Source organism: Leptodactylus fuscus, chromosome 7, assembly GCF_031893055.1.
Source record: "Leptodactylus fuscus isolate aLepFus1 chromosome 7, aLepFus1.hap2, whole genome shotgun sequence".
NCBI classification, from domain to species: Eukaryota; Metazoa; Chordata; class Amphibia; order Anura; family Leptodactylidae; genus Leptodactylus; species Leptodactylus fuscus.
In genome coordinates, this window is record NC_134271.1 from 106,133,331 (window position 1) to 106,157,665 (window position 24,335).

A 24,335-nucleotide genomic window follows, 5' to 3' on the forward strand; every position below is an offset into this window, starting at 1 on the left:
ATAGGAAAGGTAGCTACCAGATACCATTGTCAAAGTTTATTTGATGCAGCCAACACTTGCCCTTCCCAGTTTACGCCTAATATGGTTCGACAGTCACCAAAACACAGTAGTCCCTTGAGACTGGGTTAATATGTTGAGTGCTAGGGGCAGACTGCCTTTAAAGCCCATTTTCAAATTAATCTTTAGGGAATTCAGGATCTACATCAATTAACAAAATTGGAGTGTGGCTAAAACAAAAGTCATCTCTCGTTGTGGAGGACCCACCACCAAGTATGCTCTATTTCTCCAGGGGCCTTGGTTTAGATTCTCTGCATCTTACAGCTGATCTCTAGAATTGTGGGACATCCTTTAAATCACTTTACAGATTAGTCACCAACAAAAAGGAAACTGCCAAATTGGAGAACTAATTTTCATCATTCATCAAACTTTGCAGGCAAGTGAAGAAAAAAAATGGACACAACACATTAATTCTTATAAATATATTTCTAATAGTCAAAATATTTCAATACAATAAGCAAGTTAAAATGTATTTTTTTTTAACATTTCATTTCTGAGATTATATTCTAAAAACTCAAGAATGTATTGCATTTATACACGCATTCATAAGTGACTCCATAATATAAATGTCGTACACCTGCCGATGGAGCAGACTGTATTACAGACTTTGGCTCATAACTTTGATAGATCAACATCAAATGTTTTAAGCTATGGCTATATGGCCTACTAAGATACCATCATGGAAGACACAACCAGGAACCATCGTAGATCATCCTATTGAGGCAACAAGGACATCCAGAAGTGATGCTGAATCAAGAGAATGGGCCACCATGGTTTTAGGTCAACTCAGCCAAAGGAGCAGCTTCAGGGTACCAAAGATGCCAATCTAGCTCTAGCCTTAGGGGGCATTTACATGGAGTAACGCGGCGCTGATTCTGGCAGATAACTTGTGTAAGAATCAGTGCTGCAAACCAGAACACCATTAACTTCAATGGGTTCCGTTTAACGCGCGTAACACATTGAAATCAATGGAAGGCTTTTTAACTCATTGATTTCAATGTGTCACGCGCGTTAAATGGAACCCATTGATGTCAATGGGATTCTGTTTTCCAGTGCTGATTCTTATGCGAGTTATTGTGCCAGAATCAGCGCCGCGTTACTCCATGTGAATGCCCCCTTACATTGATGGGAAAAGTTATAGCTATGTCATTTTACTTCAAGTTTGCCCACTAAAGATCTCTAAGTGTCCCTTATATGAACATCTTAGCTTATCTAGCAACAGTACATACAGCAGAAAGACTTCTGAATCTCACATTATTTGTGCTTTTTGGTTCTTTATAGTCTCTGAATGAAGAAATACAATAAAAAACGGAAGCATCTAAAAGTTGAAAACATCAAAGAATTGGCTTGTCCCACACATTGTGCTCTTATGTAACTGCTCTAGTTTCACTGTGTGGCCTCATCCATCTGCTTCATGCCAATGATTGTCTTTTATTTCCTCTTTGTTCTTCATTTCCAAACACAATCTATATTGGCAGACCTTTTCTGGCCTTGTAGCTCAAGATGGGTAAGGTATTTTGGCCTTTTGATGTGAAATAGCAAACCTTCACTATCTTCAAAAACCATCGGGACAAACCTATTGTCAGTTTATTTTCTATTTCAGTCTCTTTGTAACAGTTGGATCCTATTTGTTTCTTTATTCTGTTTAATATATATACTGAATTTTTCCATTCTCAAAAGGTTTTGTGCTGGGCGACTATATGACCCACTGCACTGTCGCTACAAGATGGAAGAGACTGGTTGGGTTGGGTTGAAATTGCTTTGTCTAAGTCAGTTGTCACACGCAAGGATGCACCGTGATGCCTTCACACAAAGCATTTAAGCATTCACATACACACAGCTCTGAAGCAGAGACTGGAGTTATAGCCTGCAGCGTAAATCTTCTTTAAGTGGCTTGCAAGCGGAGGCTTAGATGAATTGAGATTGAGCAAGAATGTGAAGTTTAATGCTCAGGAGAAATTGACTCTTCCACCATCATTAATGTGTCAAATGTCGGAACCTTCTGCTTTCAAACACCAAGAAATGCTTAAAATTCAGAGCATGGAGATAGCGTACCAGCATGATAAATTATTTATCTTCTCAAGCTGCACTAAACCAACAAAGGCACATAAGCTGTGTTCTTGAAGTCGTCTGGGGCTAACTCCTTCCTATCTGGCTTCACTGCAGCATCCGGGCATTTCCATCCTGTGACATGCTCTGGGGTTCTGGCGCAGTGTATGAGAAGTTTCTGAACTCATCCTGGTTAATCATTGGGATCAGTCTCTCATCTATAGGGGTTAATACTGCTTCCTCTTTAATGAACTCAGGATCAAAGTTGCTCACATCCTCTCTGGCTTTCTGTGGAACGGAAAGGGAAACATGATTTTTTTTCTATTATAATTTGTATAACATTGAAATAAAACTAATATTTATTGTAGTTAGCGAACTGATGAGGTAATGTACAGAAAATCAGTTTCTTATGCATACACAAATCAGCCTTCAAGTACACTGGGGGTGGGTCTGACCTGACGGATCTACAGACCTCTGCAAATGCTAGTCTTCTCTAGAATCACAGCCATCAATGCCTCTCTAACTAGAGATGAGCGAGTACTGTTCGGATCAGCCGATCCAAACAGCACGCTCCATAGAAATGAATGGATGCACCTGGTACTTCCACTTTGACGTCGGCTGGCCGCTTAACCCCCCGCGTGCCAGCTACGTCCATTCATTTCTATGCGAGCGTGCTGTTCGGATCAGCTGATTCGAACAGTACTCGCTCATCTCTATAAATGACGTTCTGCTTCTGCCCAAGTCATGTCTGTCTGTAGGTAAATCACCAAAACCAGACCCAGTCTTCAATGCACTTGAGGCTCATTTGCATGGGCATAAAAATATGATTGCCTATGCATAACTTCATTGGATCGTGGTCACAAAGGTAAAGTTTGTTATTTTTAAAGACCTCTACTTATTTTGGACCTGATAGACTGTCTTTTAAAGGAAGATAAATTATCCTATGGCCGTCCATTGTACTAGAATATTAGGTCAGCCACATATACTCAATCTTAAATGGTAAAGAAAAGTTATACTAATAGTGTGCAGTACAGAATAATGTCTCTTGATACATTCTATTACATGATACTGGGAGCATCATTATGTCTAGAGGAACCCATATTATTATTGCTCCATTTTGTCTGATAGGAAGCTTCAAATAGCCTGCATAGACACAATATTAAACGATAACATTTTTGTTTGTATCTAATCTTTAGAGAAGCTTTGGGTCTTATTGCATTCAATTTATACATTTGTTGAAAACAATAATAAAAATTATTATTGTTGTTATTATTACCTACACAAATAAAAACCAAATTGTTAACATTTAAAGATATCCTCCATGCTCCCCTTTACTACAAAGATAAAATCGTGAAGATTCCATTTAGGTCTTAACTGGTATTAATGTGGAAGAGGATGAAATTGCATTTAATGGAATGGAGACTGCAGTACAATCCTATGTGTATATAAATAAAATTATATAGCACATACATGTGTGGCTCTAGTCAAATTGGAACAGTGGCCAAGTACCACTGAACTGCCCATATAATGGCCACAAATGATGTGGGCTTTGCTAGTAGAATAAGGAGGATTTCTAACTGACCTAAAATCAGAGGGGCCTTTTAACACAATCAAGACGCGGCCTCCTGTTGGTGCTGGCCTATACTATTCACACCCATCACCCCAAAACACATTTATTTTCTCCTCACCTCTTGCCTTCCCATGCTTTTTAAGAATGAAGAACGGTATGACACTCCAATCATTTCTCCCTTCCTATGTGCAATGACTTTTGCAATTATAGAAAGTGTACATAAGGGCCCTACAGCAGCAGGGGTTTCTTCTACTGTATAGATAGTATACAGAGTCTCTTGATTTGGGGATACCTCTACCAGCGCAACATGCTGGATATTACTAAATATCTATATTGTACACCCAGAAACCTGCCAATTGTATGTGAATATCTGCTAATATTTCAGGTGCTTCCATTGCATTACAATGCTGGCTGCTATATACTTACAATCCTAGGTCTAAATGGAGGCTCAAGTTCTTTTTTGTTCAGTTGGTCCCAGTTAATATCTTTAAAAAATGGATGCCATAGGATGGCTTTCTCTCCACCCAGTGCCAAGCTCCCCAGCCGTTTACTAGGCTTCTTCTTCATGAACTATAAAAGAAAAAAACAAACATTAATGCAATGGGTTTACAGTCTAGACTTGAAAATTTACACAATCCTCCTTTATGAGTCACATCTGGTAAAATAAAGGCTGGATTAAGTGAAGATCCATGTTGCAGCCCTTTAAAGTGAACACAGATTGAAGACACTGTCTGATCTGCAGGCAGCATGTTATACCGCGGGAGGACCTGAGCAGGTTGATGCATTTTATAGATTTAATCCTTGCTCGGCCTGGGTCTAGGAGTCCAGTGGGTGGTCCTACACAATGAGGAAAGGCTGTCAATCACTAGTAGGACCGCCCCCTGGACTTCTAAACCTAGAGCAGAGATTTCCATTAATAAACCACAAGTTATACCACATCTTTTCTGACAAATCTATATATTAATCAGTTCAGCTCCTCTAGTTCTATGACATGCTTGCACGTGAGACAGCAGATTCAATGACATATTCATAATCTATCAGGCATTGTCTGAGACAGCAATTCCATCATATACCAACTTTTCACTTTGTAAGCAATCCAGTAAGAATTTGCAGGGATTCAGATACATCTACACATTATAGGAACCTTCTTCCATTGTTCTATAGCCATGAGTCCACAGACATACAGTTTTTATGAAGGTATACTAGGGAAAGGTCTTCATGCAATTTAATATATTTCCTACGCTGGACTTCACTTTGTATGACAGTTATGTACATAACCTACCCATCACTTAATCTCTACAAGTAAGAGCCAGCACAAACTAAGAACATTTTTTTATTATACTTTGGTAATTACTGAAAAAAATACCCCCAAAACAAACAATTTTACAAATATTCCTAAAATTCACAACCTATTCTTGCAGGCAGCATTCATTTCCTGTAATATTTTTAATGATCATGTAAAAAGCTCTTCTCTCGCTCCATTTTCAGCTCGGTTCTCAGCCCTTTTAGTCAGTGTCAGACTCTCCAGGCAGCAATCCAAGCCCTTACTGTAATATCTACTGTGCCAGGCACGTTGATATATTCAGCAGCTGCACGTCTTACTGTAGCTGACCTTCTATGAAGGACATCAGTCGTCAGGAGATTGCCTCCATCAATAATATCCTAAACCTGTCAATTCAAGATGGATGTGGTCATCAATCCTGGGGAACAAAGTCAGGTGTTTATGCTAAAAAATTCCAAACTTTCGTCTAAATCATGGATGGAGCATAGAATAGGAAATGGGAAAGTTTATACACTAACATTTAGAAGACTAGGTAATGTCAAGTGTCACACATGCTACCAGTTTTCTCCAAGTACTAGATTTGAATCTGCAAAAGCTAAACTGCTGATGTTCTGGGAATTTTGATGAATAGGTTTTTTTTTTTTTTTTTTGTCTATAATAGGCTTGTAGGTTGAACTTGAAGGACCTTAGTACCACACCCTAGTCTGGAAAAATATACAATGGGGCAAACCGCCTACTCAACAGATACTTGCCGCTATCAATCCTTACTTGCATAACAACAGATTCTCGGAGAGAATGCTCAGCATAGATCTCCAAGAACTGCCAGCATAACAGTAAGAGTATAACTAATGGCGCATTAGGTATGGACAGAGATGGCAGAGATAGATGGTATCATGTGGAGTAGAATATGTCTGCCAACCATCTACCACATTCTGTCCATCTCTCCCGTGAAGTATCCACTGACAAAGATGCAGAACATGTCTTTGCCACCATGGCTTTAGGAGAAATCATTCATCCCATTACTTAGTGAACAATGAAGACGGCAGTCCCGCACAGGTCTTTTTCACTAACTCAAAGTCACATGGGGTTCCTCTGTACTATGAATACGCTAAACCTAGAAATGACACTTGAAAACAATAGCTGCATTATTTTTCTTCTTCAAAAAAGCCAATACAGCAAGATGTTGCCATACCAGGCTCATTATTTGTAGGTCATCACCCTCAAAACAAAAAGTGGTATACTCTGAAGATCAAAAGCAACACCTACAAAAGTCCCAAATACATCCCAAGTAGCCTGTGTGTGTGTGTGTATATATATATATATATATATATATATATATATATATATATATATGTATGTACGAGGGTTACATGCCATAGAGGTTGACTATGGGGTTGTGAAAGGCCCTTGGAGAAACGAGGCCCAGTCCTGGCTGATCTCATTCTTTTCTACTGGATGGTTACCTGGACTGCACAGAGTTCCCACTACTCAATACCAGATAAACTCTATTAAGGTTGGGAGTTGAGCTAATGGGTCATGGTTTTCCACCCAGGACAGAGCCTGACATTTGTGCCCACACCACATGTTTCTACCCTGCGTGGCAAGACACAGAACCACAGTGGTAGCACCATCTTCATTTTACCTCCTAAATACACCCCTGTTCATGTCCAACGTGCCAAAACAAATCTGCCATCCCTGCCCAATGTCAAAACCCTCTCAATCCTTCGACTCTTCTTTACTAAATATGAAGATAGATTTCTTTGTAACTCTCATGTCAAGCTGTCTTTTCTGATTATACAGGACTGTGAGAATATTTTTATTTTAGTACTCTGTCTGGCCACATAAAATCAAGATGTCCTGTTAGTTCATCTCATTCATGGCTACCTGATGCCAGTCAAGTTTGCACTGGCACATCTCCAGAAGCAGAAATTCCACCTCGAAGTGCTGAATACCAGTTCTGTTACAGGTTTAGCAGGTGGGGAAAGTACGTGACACATTTACAACCAGTTCCAGAAATTAAATAAATTGGATATTTATGGCTCTGGTTAATAAATTCACAAGATGTGGAGATGCAAATTCACTGTATGTACTTAGTCTCCATCTGAGAATGACAGTGTGTGACCTTGTCTGATCTGAGCACTTGGGATACTAGTTTTTTTTTATTTTTATTTCTAAACCATCTCTTATCTTTCCATCTATGCCACCTCTCTCTTACTCATCTGTCTATACCCTCATGTATCTGTCTCAATACATCTATGCTACCAGTGCTAGGAGGAGATATTTTTATTCTCCATTTAACTCACCTATAGGGTTAAACTCTAAAGAATACCATTATAATGAAAACCACAAAAAAATTATTTCTTCTACAGGAAGTAAGTGAGACTAAACAACACGACACATTAGCACCGAGGGTTCTTGGGTCCCATCATAGGAGGACCAAAAATGTCCACCCCCTCCCTGACCACTATATTTGACACTACTATTAACTCTCGCACCTTGTCTTGAAGTGGCAGATCCTCCTTGTATGCTACGTGCTATCCTTATGCCTCTGTATACGGTTATGAGGCGTACGTGACTAGACTATATAGGAATTATACAATAATTAGAGGGGGATTTATTCTAAACTTGTATTAAACAATATATGATTGTCTATTTCTAGGATTTTTTTTGTCTTTCAGAGAACAGTTAAGGGGAACACACAGAAGGAGATAATCCCTGAATAAGCAATAAATCCTAGGACTTAACATGATCAGCGTGGCACTGAATAGATAGGGCTTAGAGATGAGCGAACACTAAAATGTTCGAGGTTCGAAATTCGATTCGAACAGCCGCTCAATGTTCGTGTGTTCGAACGGGTTTCGAACCCCATTATAGTCTATGGGGAACAGATACTCGTTAAGGGGGAAACCCAAATCCGTGTCTGGAGGGTCACCAAGTCCACTATGACACCCCAGGAAATGATGCCAACACCTCTGGAATGACACTGGGACAGCAGGGGAAGCATGTCTGGGGGCATCTAACACACCAAAGACCCTCTATTACCCCAACATCACAGCCTAACAACTACACACTTTACACACTCAATACCACCTCTCTGACAGTAGGAAAACACCTTGAAACATGTGTATTTGGCACTTGCAGTGAGGAGAGCTTGTCACCAGCAGTGAATTTGGCCCTTGTAGTAAGTTGAGGTTGGCACCAACATTTGTTTTGAAAATCAGGGTGGATTGAGCCTCTAACCAGCAGAGTTTGGGCAAATTCATGGTGGAGGGAGCCTCTAAACACCCCAGTTTGGGCAAATTCATGGTGGAGGGAGCCTCTAAAAACCCCAGTTTGGACCAATTCATGGTGGAGGGAGCCTCTAACCAGCCCAGTTTGGGCAAATTCATGGTGGAGGGAGCCTCTAAAAAACCCAGTTTGGACCAATTCATGGTGGAGGGAGCCTCTAACCAGCCCAGTTTGGGCAAATTCATGGTGGAGGGAGCCTCTAACCAGCCCAGTTTGGACCAATTAATGGTGGAGGGAGCCTCTAACCAGCCCAGTTTGGACCAATTAATGGTGGAGGGAGCCTCTAACCACCCCAGTTTGGACCAATTCATGGTGGAGGGAGCCTCTAAAAACCCCAGTTTGGACCAATTCATGGTGGAGGGAGCCTCTAACCAGCCCAGTTTGGGCAAATTCATGGTGGAGGGAGCCTCTAAACAGGCCAGTTTGGGCAAATTCATGGTGGAGGGAGCCTCTAACCAGCCCAGTTTGGACCAATTAATGGTGGAGGGAGCCTCTAACCAGCCCAGTTTGGACCAATTAATGGTGGAGGGAGCCTCTAACCAGCCCAGTTTGGACCAATTAATGGTGGAGGGAGCCTCTAAACAGCCAAGTTTTGGGAAATTCATGGTGGAGGGAGCCTCTAACCAGCCCAGTTTGGACCAATTCATGGTGGAGGGAGCCTCTATACAGCCCAGTTTGGGCAAATTCATGGTGGAGGGAGCCTCTAAAAAACCCAGTTTGGACCAATTCATGGTGGAGGGAGCCTCTAACCAGCCCAGTTTGGACCAATTAATGGTGGAGGGAGCCTCTAAACAGCCAAGTTTTGGGAAATTCATGGTGGAGGGAGCCTCTAACCAGCCCAGTTTGGACCAATTCATGGTGGAGGGAGCCTCTAAACAGCCCAGTTTGGGCAAATTCATGGTGGAGGGAGCCTCTAAAAACCCCAGTTTGGACCAATTCATGGTGGAGGGAGCCTCTAACCAGCCCAGTTTGGACCAATTAATGGTGGAGGGAGCCTCTAAACAGCCAAGTTTTGGGAAATTCATGGTGGAGGGAGCCTCTAACCAGCCCAGTTTGGACCAATTAATGGTGGAGGGAGCCTCTAACCAGCCCAGTTTGGACCAATTAATGGTGGAGGGAGCCGCTAAACAGCCCAGTTTGGGCAAATTCATGGTGGAGGGAGCCTCTAAACAGCCCAGTTTGGACCAATTCATGGTGGAGGGAGCCTCTAAAAAACCCAGTTTGGACCAATTCATGGTGGAGGGAGCCTCTAAACAGCCCAGTTTGGGCAAATTCATGGTGGAGGGAGCCTCTAACCAGCAGAGTTGTGGGAAAGCAGGGTGGAGGGAGCCTCTAACCAGCAGAGTTGGTGGAAATCAGGGTGGAGGGAGCCTCTAACCAGCAGAGTTGGGGGAAATCATGTTGGAGGGAGCCTAGTATTAGCAGAATTGTGCAACGCTTATGGTGGATGAGTATGAGGATGCGGAGGAATTGGAGAGGTTGAGTACAGACATGGAGTTTCATGTTGGGGTGCTTTACACAGGTGGGCACAAAAATGAAGGCTCTATCCAGTGGTGGTTCATTTTTATCAAAGTGAGCCGGTCGGCACTCTCAGCTGACAGACGGGTGCGCTTGTCAGTGATGATGCCACCGGCTGCACTGAACACCCTCTCAGATAGGACGCTGGCGGCAGGACAGGACAGCACCTCCAAGGCATATAGGGCAAGTTCAAGCCACAGGTCCAACTTCGACACCCAATACGTGTAGGGCGCAGAGGGGTCGGAGAGGACAGGGCTGTGGTCGGAAAGGTATTCCCGCAACATGCGCCTATACTTCTCACGCCTGGTGACACTAGGACCCTCCGTGGCGGCACTTTGGCGAGGGGGTGCCATCAAGGTGTCCCAGACCTTAGACAGTGTGCCCCTCGTTTGTGTGGACCGGTGAGAACTTGGTTGCCTACTGGAGGAACTGCCCTCCCTGCCGCCAACGTCACATGCTGGAAACATCTCCATCATATTCTGCACCAATTGCCTGTGGCAAGCATTGATGCGATTGGCCCTCCCCTCTACCGGAATAAAAGACGAGATGTTGTTTTTATACCGGGGGTCAAGGATAGCAAAGATCCAGTACTGGTTGTCCTCCATGATTTTGACAATACGCTTGTCGGTTGTAAAGCACCCCAACATGAACTCAGCCATGTCTGCCACAGTGTTAGTTGGCATGACTCCTCTGGCCCCACCGGAAAGTTCAATCTCCATTTCCTCCTCATCCTCCATGTCTACCCATCCGCGCTGCAACAATGGGACGATTCGAAGTTGCCCGGAAGCCTCCTGTATCACCATCACATCATCGGACAACTCTTCTTCCTCCTCCTCCTCCTCCTCCTCCTCCTCCTCCATTAAACGCAGTGAAGCGGACAGATGTGTGGACCTACTCTCCAGCTGTGACGGATCGGATGCTATCCCTAACTCCTCTGTGTGATCTGAGTTATCCCTGATGTCAATCAGGGATTCTCTCAGAACACACAAGAGCGGGATTGTAAGGCTCACCATCGCATCCTCAGAGCTCACCCTCCTTGTGGACTCCTCAAAGACCCGTAGGATGTCACAAAGGTCTCTCATCCATGGCCACTCATGGATGTGAAACTGAGGCAGCTGACTTTGTGGCACCCTAGGGTTTTGTAGCTGGTATTCCATCAAAGGTCTCTGCTGCTCAACCACTCTATTCAACATCTGAAACGTTGAGTTCCAGCGTGTGGGGACGTCGCACAAAAGCCGGTGTTGTGGCACATGCAGGCGTTGCTGGAGAGATTTTAAGCTAGCAGCGGCTACTGTCGACTTGCGAAAGTGGGCGCACATGCGCCGCACTTTCACCAGTAGCTCTGGAACATTGGGGTAGCTCTTTAGGAAACGTTGCACCACTAGGTTGAAGACGTGGGCCAGGCATGGAACATGTTGGAGTCCGGCAAGCTCCAGAGCTGCTACCAGGTTCCGGCCGTTATCACAAACGACCATGCCTGGGCCCAGGTGCAGCGGCTCAAACCATATTGCCGTCTCATCGAGGAGGGCATCCCTCACCTCGGAGGCAGTGTGCTGTCTGTCCCCCAAGCTGATCAGCTTCAGCACAGCCTGCTGACGTCTACCAACGCCAGTGCTGCAACGTTTCCAACTCGTAGCTGGGGTCAATCTAACAGCGGAGGAGGAGGCGGTGGCGGAGGAGGAGGCGGTGGCGGAGGAGGAGGCGGTAGAGGAGGAGGAGGAGGAGGGGGGTGTTCTTCTCGTGTCCCTGCCAGGAATGTTAGGCGGGGAGACGAGGTACACCGGGCCAGTTTGGGAAGCAGTCCCAGCCTCAACTACATTCACCCAGTGTGCCGTCAGTGAAATGTAGCGTCCCTGTCCGCATGCACTTGTCCACGCGTCGGTGGTCAAGTGGACCTTTGTGCAAAGCGCGGAACTAAGGGCCCGCCTGATGTTGAGTGACACGTGCTGGTGCAAGGCGGGGACGGCACACCGGGAGAAGTAGTGACGGCTAGGGACGGCATAGCGAGGTGCCGCAGTTGCCATCAGGTCCAGGAAGGCGGGAGTTTCAACAAGCCGGAACGCCAACATCTCCTGGGCCAGCAGTTTAGCGATGTTGGCGTTCAAGGCTTGCGCGTGTGGGTGGTTAGCAGTGTATTTCTGCCGCCGCTCCAATGTCTGAGAGATGGTGGGTTGTTGTAAAGAAACGCCTGATGGTGCCTTTGATGGTGCAGGAGAAGGAGATAAGACAGGACCAGGGGAGGATGAGGTAGAAGTCAACAAAGTGGCGGAGGCAGATGAAGTGGTGTCCTGGCTCGTCCTCTGGAGTGCATCGCCAGCACAGTCAGCAGTGGCAGAGGCAGAGGCAGTGGCAGTGGCGTGAACGGCAGGCGGCCTTTGTCCTGCCGTTGCTGCCTGCCACTGATTCCAGTGCTTGGATTCCAAATGACGGCGCATTGAAGTGGTGGACAGGTTGCTCTTCTCAGAGCCCCTAATCAATTTCGAGAGGCAAATTGTGCAGACAACACTATATCTGTCCTCGGCGCATTCCTTGAAAAAACTCCACACCTTCGAGAAACGTGCCCTCGAGGTGGGAGTTTTTCGGGGCTGGGTACGAACTGGAACATCTTGGGAGATTCCGGGTGTGGCCTGGCTTCGCCTAAGCTGCTGACCTCTGCCTCTGCCTCTAGCTACCCTTTTTGGTGCTGCACCTGCCTCAACATCCACACTACTTTCCCCGCTTGACATCCCCCCTGTCCAGGTCGGGTCAGTGTCCTCATCATCCACCACTTCCTCTTCCAACTCCTGTCTCATCTCCTCCTCCCGCACAATGCGCCGGTCAACTGGATGCCCTGACGGCAACTGCGTCACATCATCGTCGATGAGGGTGGGTTGCTGGTCATCCACCACCAAATCGAACGGAGATGGAGGAGACTCTAGTGTTTGAGCATCTGGACACAGATGCTCCTCTGTTAGGTTCGTGGAATCGTGACGTGGAGAGGCAGGTTGAGGGACAATGAAAGGAGCGGAGAACAGCTCTGGGGAGCAGGGACAGTTTGGGTTATTGTTCTGTAAAGCTTCGGAATTTTGGGAGGAAGGAAGACAAGACTGTTGGGTAATAGGAGGAGAGGAGGCAGAGTCTGACTGGCTGCTGGACAATGTGCTGTAAGCGTTCTCTGACAGCCATTGCAAGACCTGTTCCTGGTTCTCGGGCCTACTAAGGTTTGTACCCTGCAGTTTAGTTAATGTGGCAAGCAACCCTGGCACTGTGGAGTGGCGCAATGCTTGCTGCCCCACAGGAGTAGGCACGGGACGCCCTGTGGCTTCACTGCTACCTTGCTCCCCAGAACCATTCCCCCGACCTCGCCCACGGCCTCGTCCACGTCCCTTTCCGGGAGCCTTGCGCATTTTGAATTCCTAGTTAGAAATTGGCACTGTATACCAGTAGTAAAAATTGTGGGTGCACGTAACCCCAATATATTCTTTGAATTCCCAGTCAGAAACTGGCACTATATGGCAGTAGCAAGAAATGAGGGTATTTGTATTCCCAATATACTCTTTGAATTCCCAGTCAGACAATGGCACTGTATACCAGTAGTAAAAATTGTGGGTGCACGTAACCCCAATATATTCTTTGAATTACCAGTCAGAAACTGGCACTATATGGCAGTAGCAAGAAATGAGGGTATTTATAACCCCAATATATTCTTTGAATTCCCAGTCAGACAATGGCACTGTATACCAGTAGTAAAAATTGTGGGTGCACGTAACCCCAATATATTCTTTGAATTCCCAGTCAGACACTGGCACTATATGGCAGTAGCAAGAAATGAGGGTATTTGTATTCCCAATATACTCTTTGAATTCCCAGTCAGACAATGGCACTGTATACCAGTAGTAAAAATTGTGGGTGCACGTAACCCCAATATATTCTTTGAATTCCCAGTCAGACACTGGCACTATATGGCAGTAGCAAGAAATGAGGGTATTTGTATTCCCAATATATTCTTTGAATTCCCAGTCAGACAATGGCACTGTATACCAGTAGTAAAAATTGTGGGTGCACGTAACCCCAATATATTCTTTGAATTCCCAGTCAGAAACTGGCACTATATGGCAGTAGCAAGAAATGAGGGTATTTGTATTCCCAATATACTCTTTGAATTCCCAGTCAGACAATGGCACTGTATACCAGTAGTAAAAATTGTGGGTGCACGTAACCCCAATATATTCTTTGAATTACCAGTCAAAAACTGGCACTATATGGCAGTAGCAAGAAATGAGGGTATTTATAACCCCAATATATTCTTTGAATTCCCAGTCAGAGAATGGCACTGTATACCAGTAGTAAAAATTGTGGGTGCACGTAACCCCAATATATTCTTTGAATTCCCAGTCAGACACTGGCACTATATGGCAGTAGCAAGAAATGAGGGTATTTGTATTCCCAATATACTCTTTGAATTCCCAGTCAGACAATGGCACTGTATACCAGTAGTAAAAATTGTGGGTGCACGTAACCCCAATATATTCTTTGAATTCCCAGTCAGACACTGGCACTATATGGCAGTAGCAAGAAATGAGGGTATTTGTATTCCCAATATACTCTTTGAATTCCCAGTCAGACAATGGCACTGTATACCAGTAGTAAAAATTGTGGGTGCACGTAACCCCAATATATTCTTTGAATTCCCAGTCAGAAACTGGCACTATATGGCAGTAGCAAGAAATGAGGGTATTTGTATTCCCAATATACTCTTTGAATTCCCAGTCAGACAATGGCACTGTATACCAGTAGTAAAAATTGTGGGTGCACGTAACCCCAATATATTCTTTGAATTCCCAGTCAGAAACTGGCACTATATGGCAGTAGCAAGAAATGAGGGTATTTGTATTCCCAATATACTCTTTGAATTCCCAGTCAGACAATGGCACTGTATACCAGTAGTAAAAATTGTGGGTGCACGTAACCCCAATATATTCTTTGAATTCCCAGTCAGAAACTGGCACTATATGGCAGTAGCAAGAAATGAGGGTATTTGTATTCCCAATATACTCTTTGAATTCCCAGTCAGACAATGGCACTGTATACCAGTAGTAAAAATTGTGGGTGCACGTAACCCCAATATATTCTTTGAATTACCAGTCAGAAACTGGCACTATATGGCAGTAGCAAGAAATGAGGGTATTTGTATTCCCAATATACTCTTTGAATTCCCAGTCAGACAATGGCACTGTATACCAGTAGTAAAAATTGTGGGTGCACGTAACCCCAATATATTCTTTGAATTCCCAGTCAGAAACTGGCACTATATGGCAGTAGCAAGAAATGAGGGTATTTGTATTCCCAATATACTCTTTGAATTCCCAGTCAGACAATGGCACTGTATACCAGTAGTAAAAATTGTGGGTGCACGTAACCCCAATATATTCTTTGAATTCCCAGTCAGAAACTGGCACTATATGGCAGTAGCAAGAAATGAGGGTATTTGTATTCCCAATATACTCTTTGAATTCCCAGTCAGACAATGGCACTGTATACCAGTAGTAAAAATTGTGGGTGCACGTAACCCCAATATATTCTTTGAATTCCCAGTCAGAAACTGGCACTATATGGCAGTAGCAAGAAATGAGGGTATTTGTATTCCCAATATACTCTTTGAATTCCCAGTCAGACAATGGCACTGTATACCAGTAGTAAAAATTGTGGGTGCACGTAACCCCAATATATTCTTTGAATTCCCAGTCAGAAACTGGCACTATATGGCAGTAGCAAGAAATGAGGGTATTTGTATTCCCAATATACTCTTTGAATTCCCAGTCAGACAATGGCACTGTATACCAGTAGTAAAAATTGTGGGTGCACGTAACCCCAATATATTCTTTGAATTACCAGTCAGAAACTGGCACTATATGGCAGTAGCAAGAAATGAGGGTATTTATAACCCCAATATATTCTTTGAATTCCCAGTCAGACAATGGCACTGTATACCAGTAGTAAAAATTGTGGGTGCACGTAACCCCAATATATTCTTTGAATTCCCAGTCAGACACTGGCACTATATGGCAGTAGCAAGAAATGAGGGTATTTGTATTCCCAATATACTCTTTGAATTCCCAGTCAGACAATGGCACTGTATACCAGTAGTAAAAATTGTGGGTGCACGTAACCCCAATATATTCTTTGAATTCCCAGTCAGACACTGGCACTATATGGTAGTAGCAAGAAATGAGGGTATTTGTATTCCCAATATACTCTTTGAATTCCCAGTCAGACAATGGCACTGTATACCAGTAGTAAAAATTGTGGGTGCACGTAACCCCAATATATTCTTTGAATTCCCAGTCAGAAACTGGCACTATATGGCAGTAGCAAGAAATTAGGGTATTTGTATTCCCAATATACTCTTTGAATTCCCAGTCAGACAATGGCACTGTATACCAGTAGTAAAAATTGTGGGTGCACGTAACCCCAATATATTCTTTGAATTACCAGTCAGAAACTGGCACTATATGGCAGTAGCAAGAAATGAGGGTATTTATAACCCCAATATATTCTTTGAATTCCCAGTCAGACAATGGCACTGTATACCAGTAGTAAAAATTGTGGGTGCACGTAACCCCAATATATTCTTTGAATTCCCAGTCAGACACTGGCACTATATGGCAGTAGCAAGAAATGAGGGTATTTGTATTCCCAATATATTCTTTGAATTCCCAGTCAGACAATGGCACTGTATACCAGTAGTAAAAATTGTGGGTGTATATAGCCCCAATTCTATTGCTAGGGGACTTGCAGGGTATTTCTGGGGTGAAGGTGGGGGGGCACACCGTTGGAACGGGTATCGGGGTATATATCGGGTATACGGGAATACACTGACAGTGTATTCCATTCAGGATCCTGGGAAAGCTGGGTTGCGGCGAATGAGCCCGTCAGTGCCACGTTACACTGACAAGCTTCTCCCTGGAATTTAGCTCTTATAAGAGCTGTTGTGGTTGTCTTCTCCTTCCTATCCTAGCCTGTCCCTGCCTACCCAGAATCTAAGCCCTAGCTAGCTGGACGGAAACCTCCGTCCTCGGTGAATTGCAAGCTCAGAATGACGCGAAGCTGGGCGTCGCTGTTCTTTTAAATTAGAGGTCACATGTTTTCGGCAGCCAATGGGTTTTGCCTACTTTTTTCAACGTCACCGGTGTCGTAGTTCCTGTCCCACCTACCCTGCGCTGTTATTGGAGCAAAAAAGGCGCCAGGGAAGGTGGGAGGGGAATCGAGTAATGGCGCACTTTACCACGCGGTGTTCGATTCGATTCGAACATGCCGAACAGCCTAATATCCGATCGAACATGAGTTCGATAGAACACTGTTCGCTCATCTCTAATAGGGCTCAATGGTGCATTGACTATAGGTGGCCTCTCCTATGTGATTTTCCAACATATCACCAATGTATGTCAGAATTTCATATCAATCTATAGAGTGACTGAACGGTTCCAATGAAATATTTAACAATATTCTAAAGATGAGTAAATGTACAAATTTATCTCACATTTCAATGTGCATTATTTCTTGTCATAAATCATAAGCGCATATCAAGAGGACAAAACGTTGCAACATATTTCACTAAATATAAAAAGTGCATGTATTACTCCTGTCTTTACTTCTTATCTGAATGATTCTGGGCTCTACTTGGTACACAAGCAGATAAGATTACAATGGAGTCTATGGAGGTGTGAGGAGGAAGAGAAAAATAGAGACATGCAATCTCTAGCGTTATGACACCTAGACCATATATAGATCAGCTGTTCTGGCATTATCTTAGCATCAATAGCAGTGGACGGGGAGCACATGCTGGCTAAAGGAACTATTCAAGCAACAGCAACATGGATAGTCCATTAGTATGAGAAATCAATTTGGGTCCAGAAAACCTTTAAAACAGTCAGCTGAGTTACCAGGAATGATTATTCTGCCTTCTCCAGGCAGAACTATGTTATGAAAGAAAACTGTCTCTCTATAGTCCAGATGCCTTTTCTGCTTCTCTTCCTTTCCCCTCCCCTTTCCATAGACTTCTACTGTACAGATTTGAATAGGCACAGAAGGTTCCACGCAGAAGCAGTCTTGTAATGGAAACTGTAATAGGACAATGGAGACTTGTGACGTGGGGGGGCATAAAAGAAAGTAATGATTGAACTCTGATCGCAGGCATTATTGCTGACTGTTATGGTGTTTACTCTGCTTCATAGCAAGTTCCATACCTAAAATCCACCATAGTATTATGAGGAGCCTTGGGTAGGTGAAAAAAAACAAACAAACAAAAAAATCAAAAACCAAACCCACACTTACCAGCCCCTGGTGTTCTATTTGTGATGTCATGGATCCTTTCCTTAAAGGGGTTGGCCATCTTCAGACCAATATTGACAAATAGATGTACAATAAAAAGATATACAATTTTCCAATATACTTTCTATATTCCTCACAGTTTTCTAGATCTCGTCTTGCTGTCATTCATTCTGTTACTTCTAGAGGATAAAACTCTGACCATGGTCATGTGATTTACGGTCCATGGTCATGTGATGAGTACACAGGTGCCGCTCATTATAGTCACAGCCCAGTAATCAGACATCTGCCTGGTAATCAGCTGTGCACCTGTGTACTCATCACATGACCATGGACCGTAAATCACATGACCATGGTCAGAGTTTTATCCTCTAGAAGTAACAGAATGAATGACAGCAAGCCGAAATCTAGAAACCCGTGAGGAATTGATACAGAAAGTATATTGGAAAATTGTATATCTTTTTATTGTACATTTGTTTGTCAATATTGGTCTGAAAGTGGCCATCCCCTTTAAGCCTCTGATTGGCCTCAGCAGTTGTGACAGTGAGACTTCCAACAGAGCAAATCCCGGGGTACTGTGGTGAGTTTTTTTTTATTATTTTATTTTTCACGTTCCCCTGCCATTTTTTTTTTAATTCTACAGCTAGCTTTTAAAGGGGGCCAGTCCACATTTCTCATGTCTTTTTTTTTTTTTTTTTTTTTTTTTTTAACAAAGACAGACTTCTGTTCCCCAAGAAACAATTCCAAAAAGATCTTTTCTTAGGTCTCTGCTCTGAACTTGTTTTCTGGTTTCCTCCCTAGAAATGTATGATTAAACAAACATCAATTTGTTAGATATTGTGTCAGATATGTTTAGTGCTGGATGTGTGTGTGCACTATACTTCAAAGCTTTGGTCATTCTAGATTTTTAATAATAACACCAACAATATGATCTAACTTATGTCATGCCAGAAGATCATTTTTGGGTGGAGGTCTCCATTCACATAGGTGTTTGACCACGGATAGAACAGTTACACTCAGGCACCACTTCCAGGTCTCTCATTGCAGGGACAGAGAAGTATACAAAACTGTATCTAATTGATGCCCTTATTACTATAGAAAAGAAAATAATATTGTTGAATGGAAAATCTAATTTTATGTATAAGTTCAAGAAAGAGCAGATTCTTAATGTGCCCACATCACATGCATATAATAGTAATGGAAGACATTAGTAAGACTTACAGCCTGCAGAATTCCCACAGCGTCTTGGGAGAGCCAGGCTGGATAGATGACTTCATCATTCAGAATAGCCTCAAAAAGATCATCTTCATTCTCCGCTTCAAAGGGGGCATGTCCACAGAGCATCTCATAGAGAAGAACTCCCATGGCCCACCAGTCCACCAAGGGCCCATACTGCATCTCTTGTAATATCTGTATATAAAACAGAGTACAAGCATCAATCTAACTACAGACTGCCAACAGTTAATCCAATACTTATAAGTACTAAAGTTATAGAGTAAGGGCTCGTTCACACGGGGCAAGAGGGGGTGGATTTTGGCACTGAATCCACGTCATAATCCGCCCCCTCACAATAGCGGTCTTACTTTTTTTCCGTGAGCGGCATGTTTCACAGAAAAAAGAAAGAAGCTGCCCTTTCTTCAGGCGGATTCCGCGACTGATTCAGCCACGGCGTCTGCCTCGTGGCAGCACACTCCGGACTAGACCCATTCATTTAGGCCTACTCCAGAGCGGGAAGCCGTGACTGTCGGAAGCCGCGGCAGGCGTATGTTGGTCCTATTCTGAAGCGGCTTCCCACGTCAAAATCAGGACCAAAATACGCCCCCTTGTCCCGGTGTGAACTAAGCCTTATAAGGTCTAAATCACTATTGGAACATTATTTTCTTTGTGAAAAAAATCACTTAATCCTATAGTTGGTATGAATAAAGTTCCAGTACTAAGATTTCTACAGTGTATGAAGCCAAGCATAAGAGATATCAGTGGGATGGATTTATGTTATATATGATGGATTATTGGATTACGTGGGCATTATCTTCAATATAAAACTGCTGGTTGAAGATTCTCTGATGCACCAGTACTCTGGTAAGGAGGATCTGAATAACTTCAGAGGGGCTTTTGTGGTTACTTTATTATAATCATTTACTCCTAATACCCAGTTTGATCTTTGTAGACAATGAGAGAACCCCATCACAAATACTAGCTAAGTTTGTTAATTCTAAATAATTGTCCTTGTAAGAATGCTAGCCTTTTAATGAGGACTTGGCATGACTTCTTGTAGGACTTTTTCCAACATCTGCACTGTATTGGCAATGAAGGACCGCTCACTTGGCAGTATACTTGTATTGGAATCCAAAAGCAATGGTTCCAATATCTCTGAAAGGAAAGGGGGTAGAGAAAAAACAGTGCAACATTGAGTGGAGTGGTGTCAAGCTATGGGTATATACAACTCAAGGCCAGAGGACATGACAGGTCCTATTTAAGAAGCTCATACACTTTAGTTAGCAGTTGGTATTTGTTCTGCCATTGGCTACTCCTCCTAACTCCCCAATACACATGGATGCTCTCCTTATTCCAGGGATGACATTGAATACAAATTGCTGGTACCTCTGGAGCAATGTAATCCGGAGTCCCGCAGAAGGTGGACGTCGTGTATCCTTCACGAATCCCCTCTTTGCACATCCCAAAATCAGCCAATTTGCAGTGACCTTCATGATCTAGCAGAACATTGTCCAACTTCAGATCCCTGTAATAAATTAAATGAAAGTCATTATAAACCCCAACTACTGAAGATCCATCCAAAGTTAAAGTGTCTTGGAAGAATCTGTCTAAAGACACAAATATGTTAAAAGTCTTTTTGTATCTAATCCAGGAACCACAAGTGTTCATGTTTTCATACTGACTACATCCAGTGAATAAAATGGTGTGCGTAAATCTGTTGTGGTTACAAAAGTTGCAATGACACAAAAAGTGTGGCAACTATTTAAAAGCACATTACCGAAGGGGTTAGATCAACCATGAAGGCCTCGGGAATAGCATAGCGGCAAAAGGGATTATATTGTTTTACTAAATACAGCTCCTAGCCTGGAGCACAAATCTTGGGGGTGTCAAGTAATGAAGTTTGGGCAAAGGGAGGGGAAGTAAATTATCTGTTTATATACAATTTCATAAGCCATTTTACGAGACTTCTTATATACTGTACATGTAAAGGTAACCCACCCAATTTTGAGTGGGCAATGTAGGCAGAATATCCATTGAGGAGGTTGGAAAAGTTGGACGTCAACTTCTATAAGCTGTAAAGAGTTAGGTAAAACAAGAAAACCGTGTTTTGTTGCAATGAGTTAATAACCCTTTAGTGATGGCTGGGGAGCGGAGGTGGCTTGTAGAGAGCTATGTGACATTTCTCATCCTCTTGTATAATAGATCCTAGTCTATACCAGTCTGTGATATTCTGGTTTGTGGTCACTGGTATATTGGGCACATCTCCCAGACATAAACCCATTGCTAAAGGCTTGAGACACTGGCTTACAGCGCGGCTCTGACCTTGGAACAAGCACAAAGGATCCTTTTTCCATCCTTAAGCAGCATTCCAGGAAAATCTCCTTCACACCTCACCAGTTTCTCATCAATCACTTTTTCCTTAGCAACACTACTTCATTTTTGTAAGGCTGTGTGTTTTATGAAATTGCTGCCTCATGCAAGGAGACATTTTTTCACACCACCAAAAAAAAAACGTGCCATTTAGTCACATAGCACCAATTACCTCAAGTCTCTCGTGACTGCTAGTCATCATGGGATATGTAGTTCAGTAAGGGCAGAAGTGTTCATTACTGCAGAGTGCAGAAGTAGTAGCAGTCACACATAGGTTCTAGTACCTGCAGGACCCATGGGTCACATAAAATGACAGCATAATTATGAATGGTGCATGGTAGCCTAGGGGTCCGACTGTAGATTTTGCAATGGGGCCCAGCAGCTTCAAGTTGAACTTCTGAAACCCAATATACTTAAAAAGCAATTACTGTATAATTAATTGGATGCATGGTTTGTTGCATATTTAATTTTTCTACAAAGTCAATCAATTTCTTTCATGAATGAGAGGTTCTTTACAGTGTCCGTCAGTCCATTTATGAAGAGTCAAGTTTTGAAAATAGAGAAACTGGTGGTATGACTTTCCAACTCTACAGCCCTGGGTAATTTGCTCATATATTTACAAGAGAGGAACAGAACAATATTAAGAAAAGATGCTCCAGAATTGCTATATTTTGTGAATATACGTTTACTAAAACAGCCATGTCAGGACAGACAACAGGTCCTCTTCACACAATAGCACGATGAGAGCGTTGTCAAAGTTATGGACTGATCTCATGATATGATATCACTACAATGCATAAAAGGTGAATAATGTCACCCTATACGGTAAAACCAAGGCATCTTGACAACACGTCTACATCTGCCTTTGGTACACTGCCTACATTTGCCTTTGGAAAACATTGGCGGTTTTCCCATAGGTTGAATTGAAACAAAGTCCGCAAAGGAAACTTTCTGTCTAAAGTGCCTCGGGAAGAACTGCGATGCATTGCCACCCCGGTTTTTCCCACAGCGCTATTTTTTTTTTACTGAAGGATGCCCCGTGGGGCCTTAGTCTTATACTGGGTTTAAAGTCAAAGAGAGGTGAGCTGCAGTACCAGCATCCTGCCACAATACAGGGGCAAAGAGCCAACTGATGCTGACTCCATGCACTGTATAGTACACAGACCGGAATCATCTCTAAATTGCTGATTTGGGTGGCTGCTGGTCTCCCACTGATATTTAGATATTCAGGACCTATCTTTAGAATAAGCAATAGATAAAACATTCCTGCACTACCTCTTTAATGACAAGGTACCCATTTCCTATTTTTTTTGGTTTTCACATCCCAAAAGTCATAACTTTTTCACCATTTTTAGTGTAGAAATGTTGTACTGTGCACCGTGCATAACATGTTACCTTTATTTTATGTAGTCTATAAGATTGTAGCAATATCAAATGTATATAGTTCTTTTTACGCTGTGTTGAGAGTGCTGTGTGAGGGCTTGTGTTTTTAAGGATGAATTTTAGTTCCTACTGGTACCATTATGGGGTATTGACAACTGTCTGATTATTTTTAGACCATTTTTTAGGAGGTGATCAGATTCTGTATAATGACTGGGGGCTGATACTGTATTTCAGCTACAACTGACTTTAATGGGAGCTGAGATGTAGTACCACGTACCAGAGTCACCTCCTAATAGCTGATATATGAGGCGGCGGGCTGTCAGCATCCAACTGGTCTTACGATTATTTTTCACAACTTTACCGTGCATCTAGAGCGCATATATATATATATATATATATATATATATATATATATATATACACACACACACACACACACGCAGCTACAGTATATCACACCTTGAATAGAATCAATGTTTTGTTCAGTTACCACTGAGAGAGTAAAATACCGGTTTCCTACAAGTGAAAGTGTATTCTTGAGCCTGCACTAAATATAACTACATCAGGGTTATTTCCCGGGCCACAACTAAGACTACAATGTGGAGCAGACTGACAAGGTCTCACACATACATGACCCATTACACAGGGGAATTACATTATCAATCATTAGCAAATACGTATCAGATTCCCCATTGTTGTCCTACAGTCAGCTTCTGTAAAATACAGGCGCCATTTATAGAAGCTAATAATATGTATTCTGCCAATGGACTGAGATGAAAGTCTTTCCTGCAATTCTCATTCTGGATCAATTATATTCTTATGTTTCCTTTTTCTCTTGGTTGTAGGAATAAGTTATCGCCTGCAGTCTGTTAGGATTGTGTGAATGGAGCGCAGCATGGAGTGTTAGATATGCAGTTGGTTTAGCTAATGAAATCATCACAGATGGAGCCAGAAGAGATGGGTTTAAGAGTATTACTCAGTTATGTAACAATGACAAAAATAGCCTGCCAACATCTATAGATCTAAGTCTTACAGAAATCTTAAGCAGCTGAAAACCTGGATGTCAGTAATTCATTAACAGTAAATGTGTGGGATGTCAGTTTAGAAGCAAATAAATAGGTTATTATTAAACATGTATAGCCAAATGTAGGATTTCATGAGGGGACTTCAAAAATCCATATAGCAATGGGTGCCGTGCCAGAGGCAACACATTTGACAACACTGGAATAAACCAATTTCCTACCTAATTAAAAACCTTGATGCAATGACCTAGAAAGAGGACCTGAAGGAATTCAT

The 24,335-nt window shown here is 42.9% G+C and overlaps 1 protein-coding gene across 1 annotated transcript in view; it reads right to left on the bottom strand.

Annotated features, from left to right (window-relative positions):
* Positions 1-464: 464 nt before the first annotated feature.
* PRKCH (protein kinase C eta) overlaps positions 465-24,335 on the bottom strand; it is a 119,245-nt gene continuing 95,374 nt past the window's right edge. The window contains exons 11-14 of the mRNA XM_075282757.1: positions 20,673-20,811; positions 19,293-19,481; positions 4,103-4,246; positions 465-2,394 (exon numbers count right to left, since the gene is read on the bottom strand). Coding sequence (XP_075138858.1) covers positions 2,215-2,394; positions 4,103-4,246; positions 19,293-19,481; positions 20,673-20,811 — 652 coding nt within the window. The 3' untranslated portion in view covers positions 465-2,214. The remainder of the gene's footprint in view (positions 2,395-4,102; positions 4,247-19,292; positions 19,482-20,672; positions 20,812-24,335) is intronic.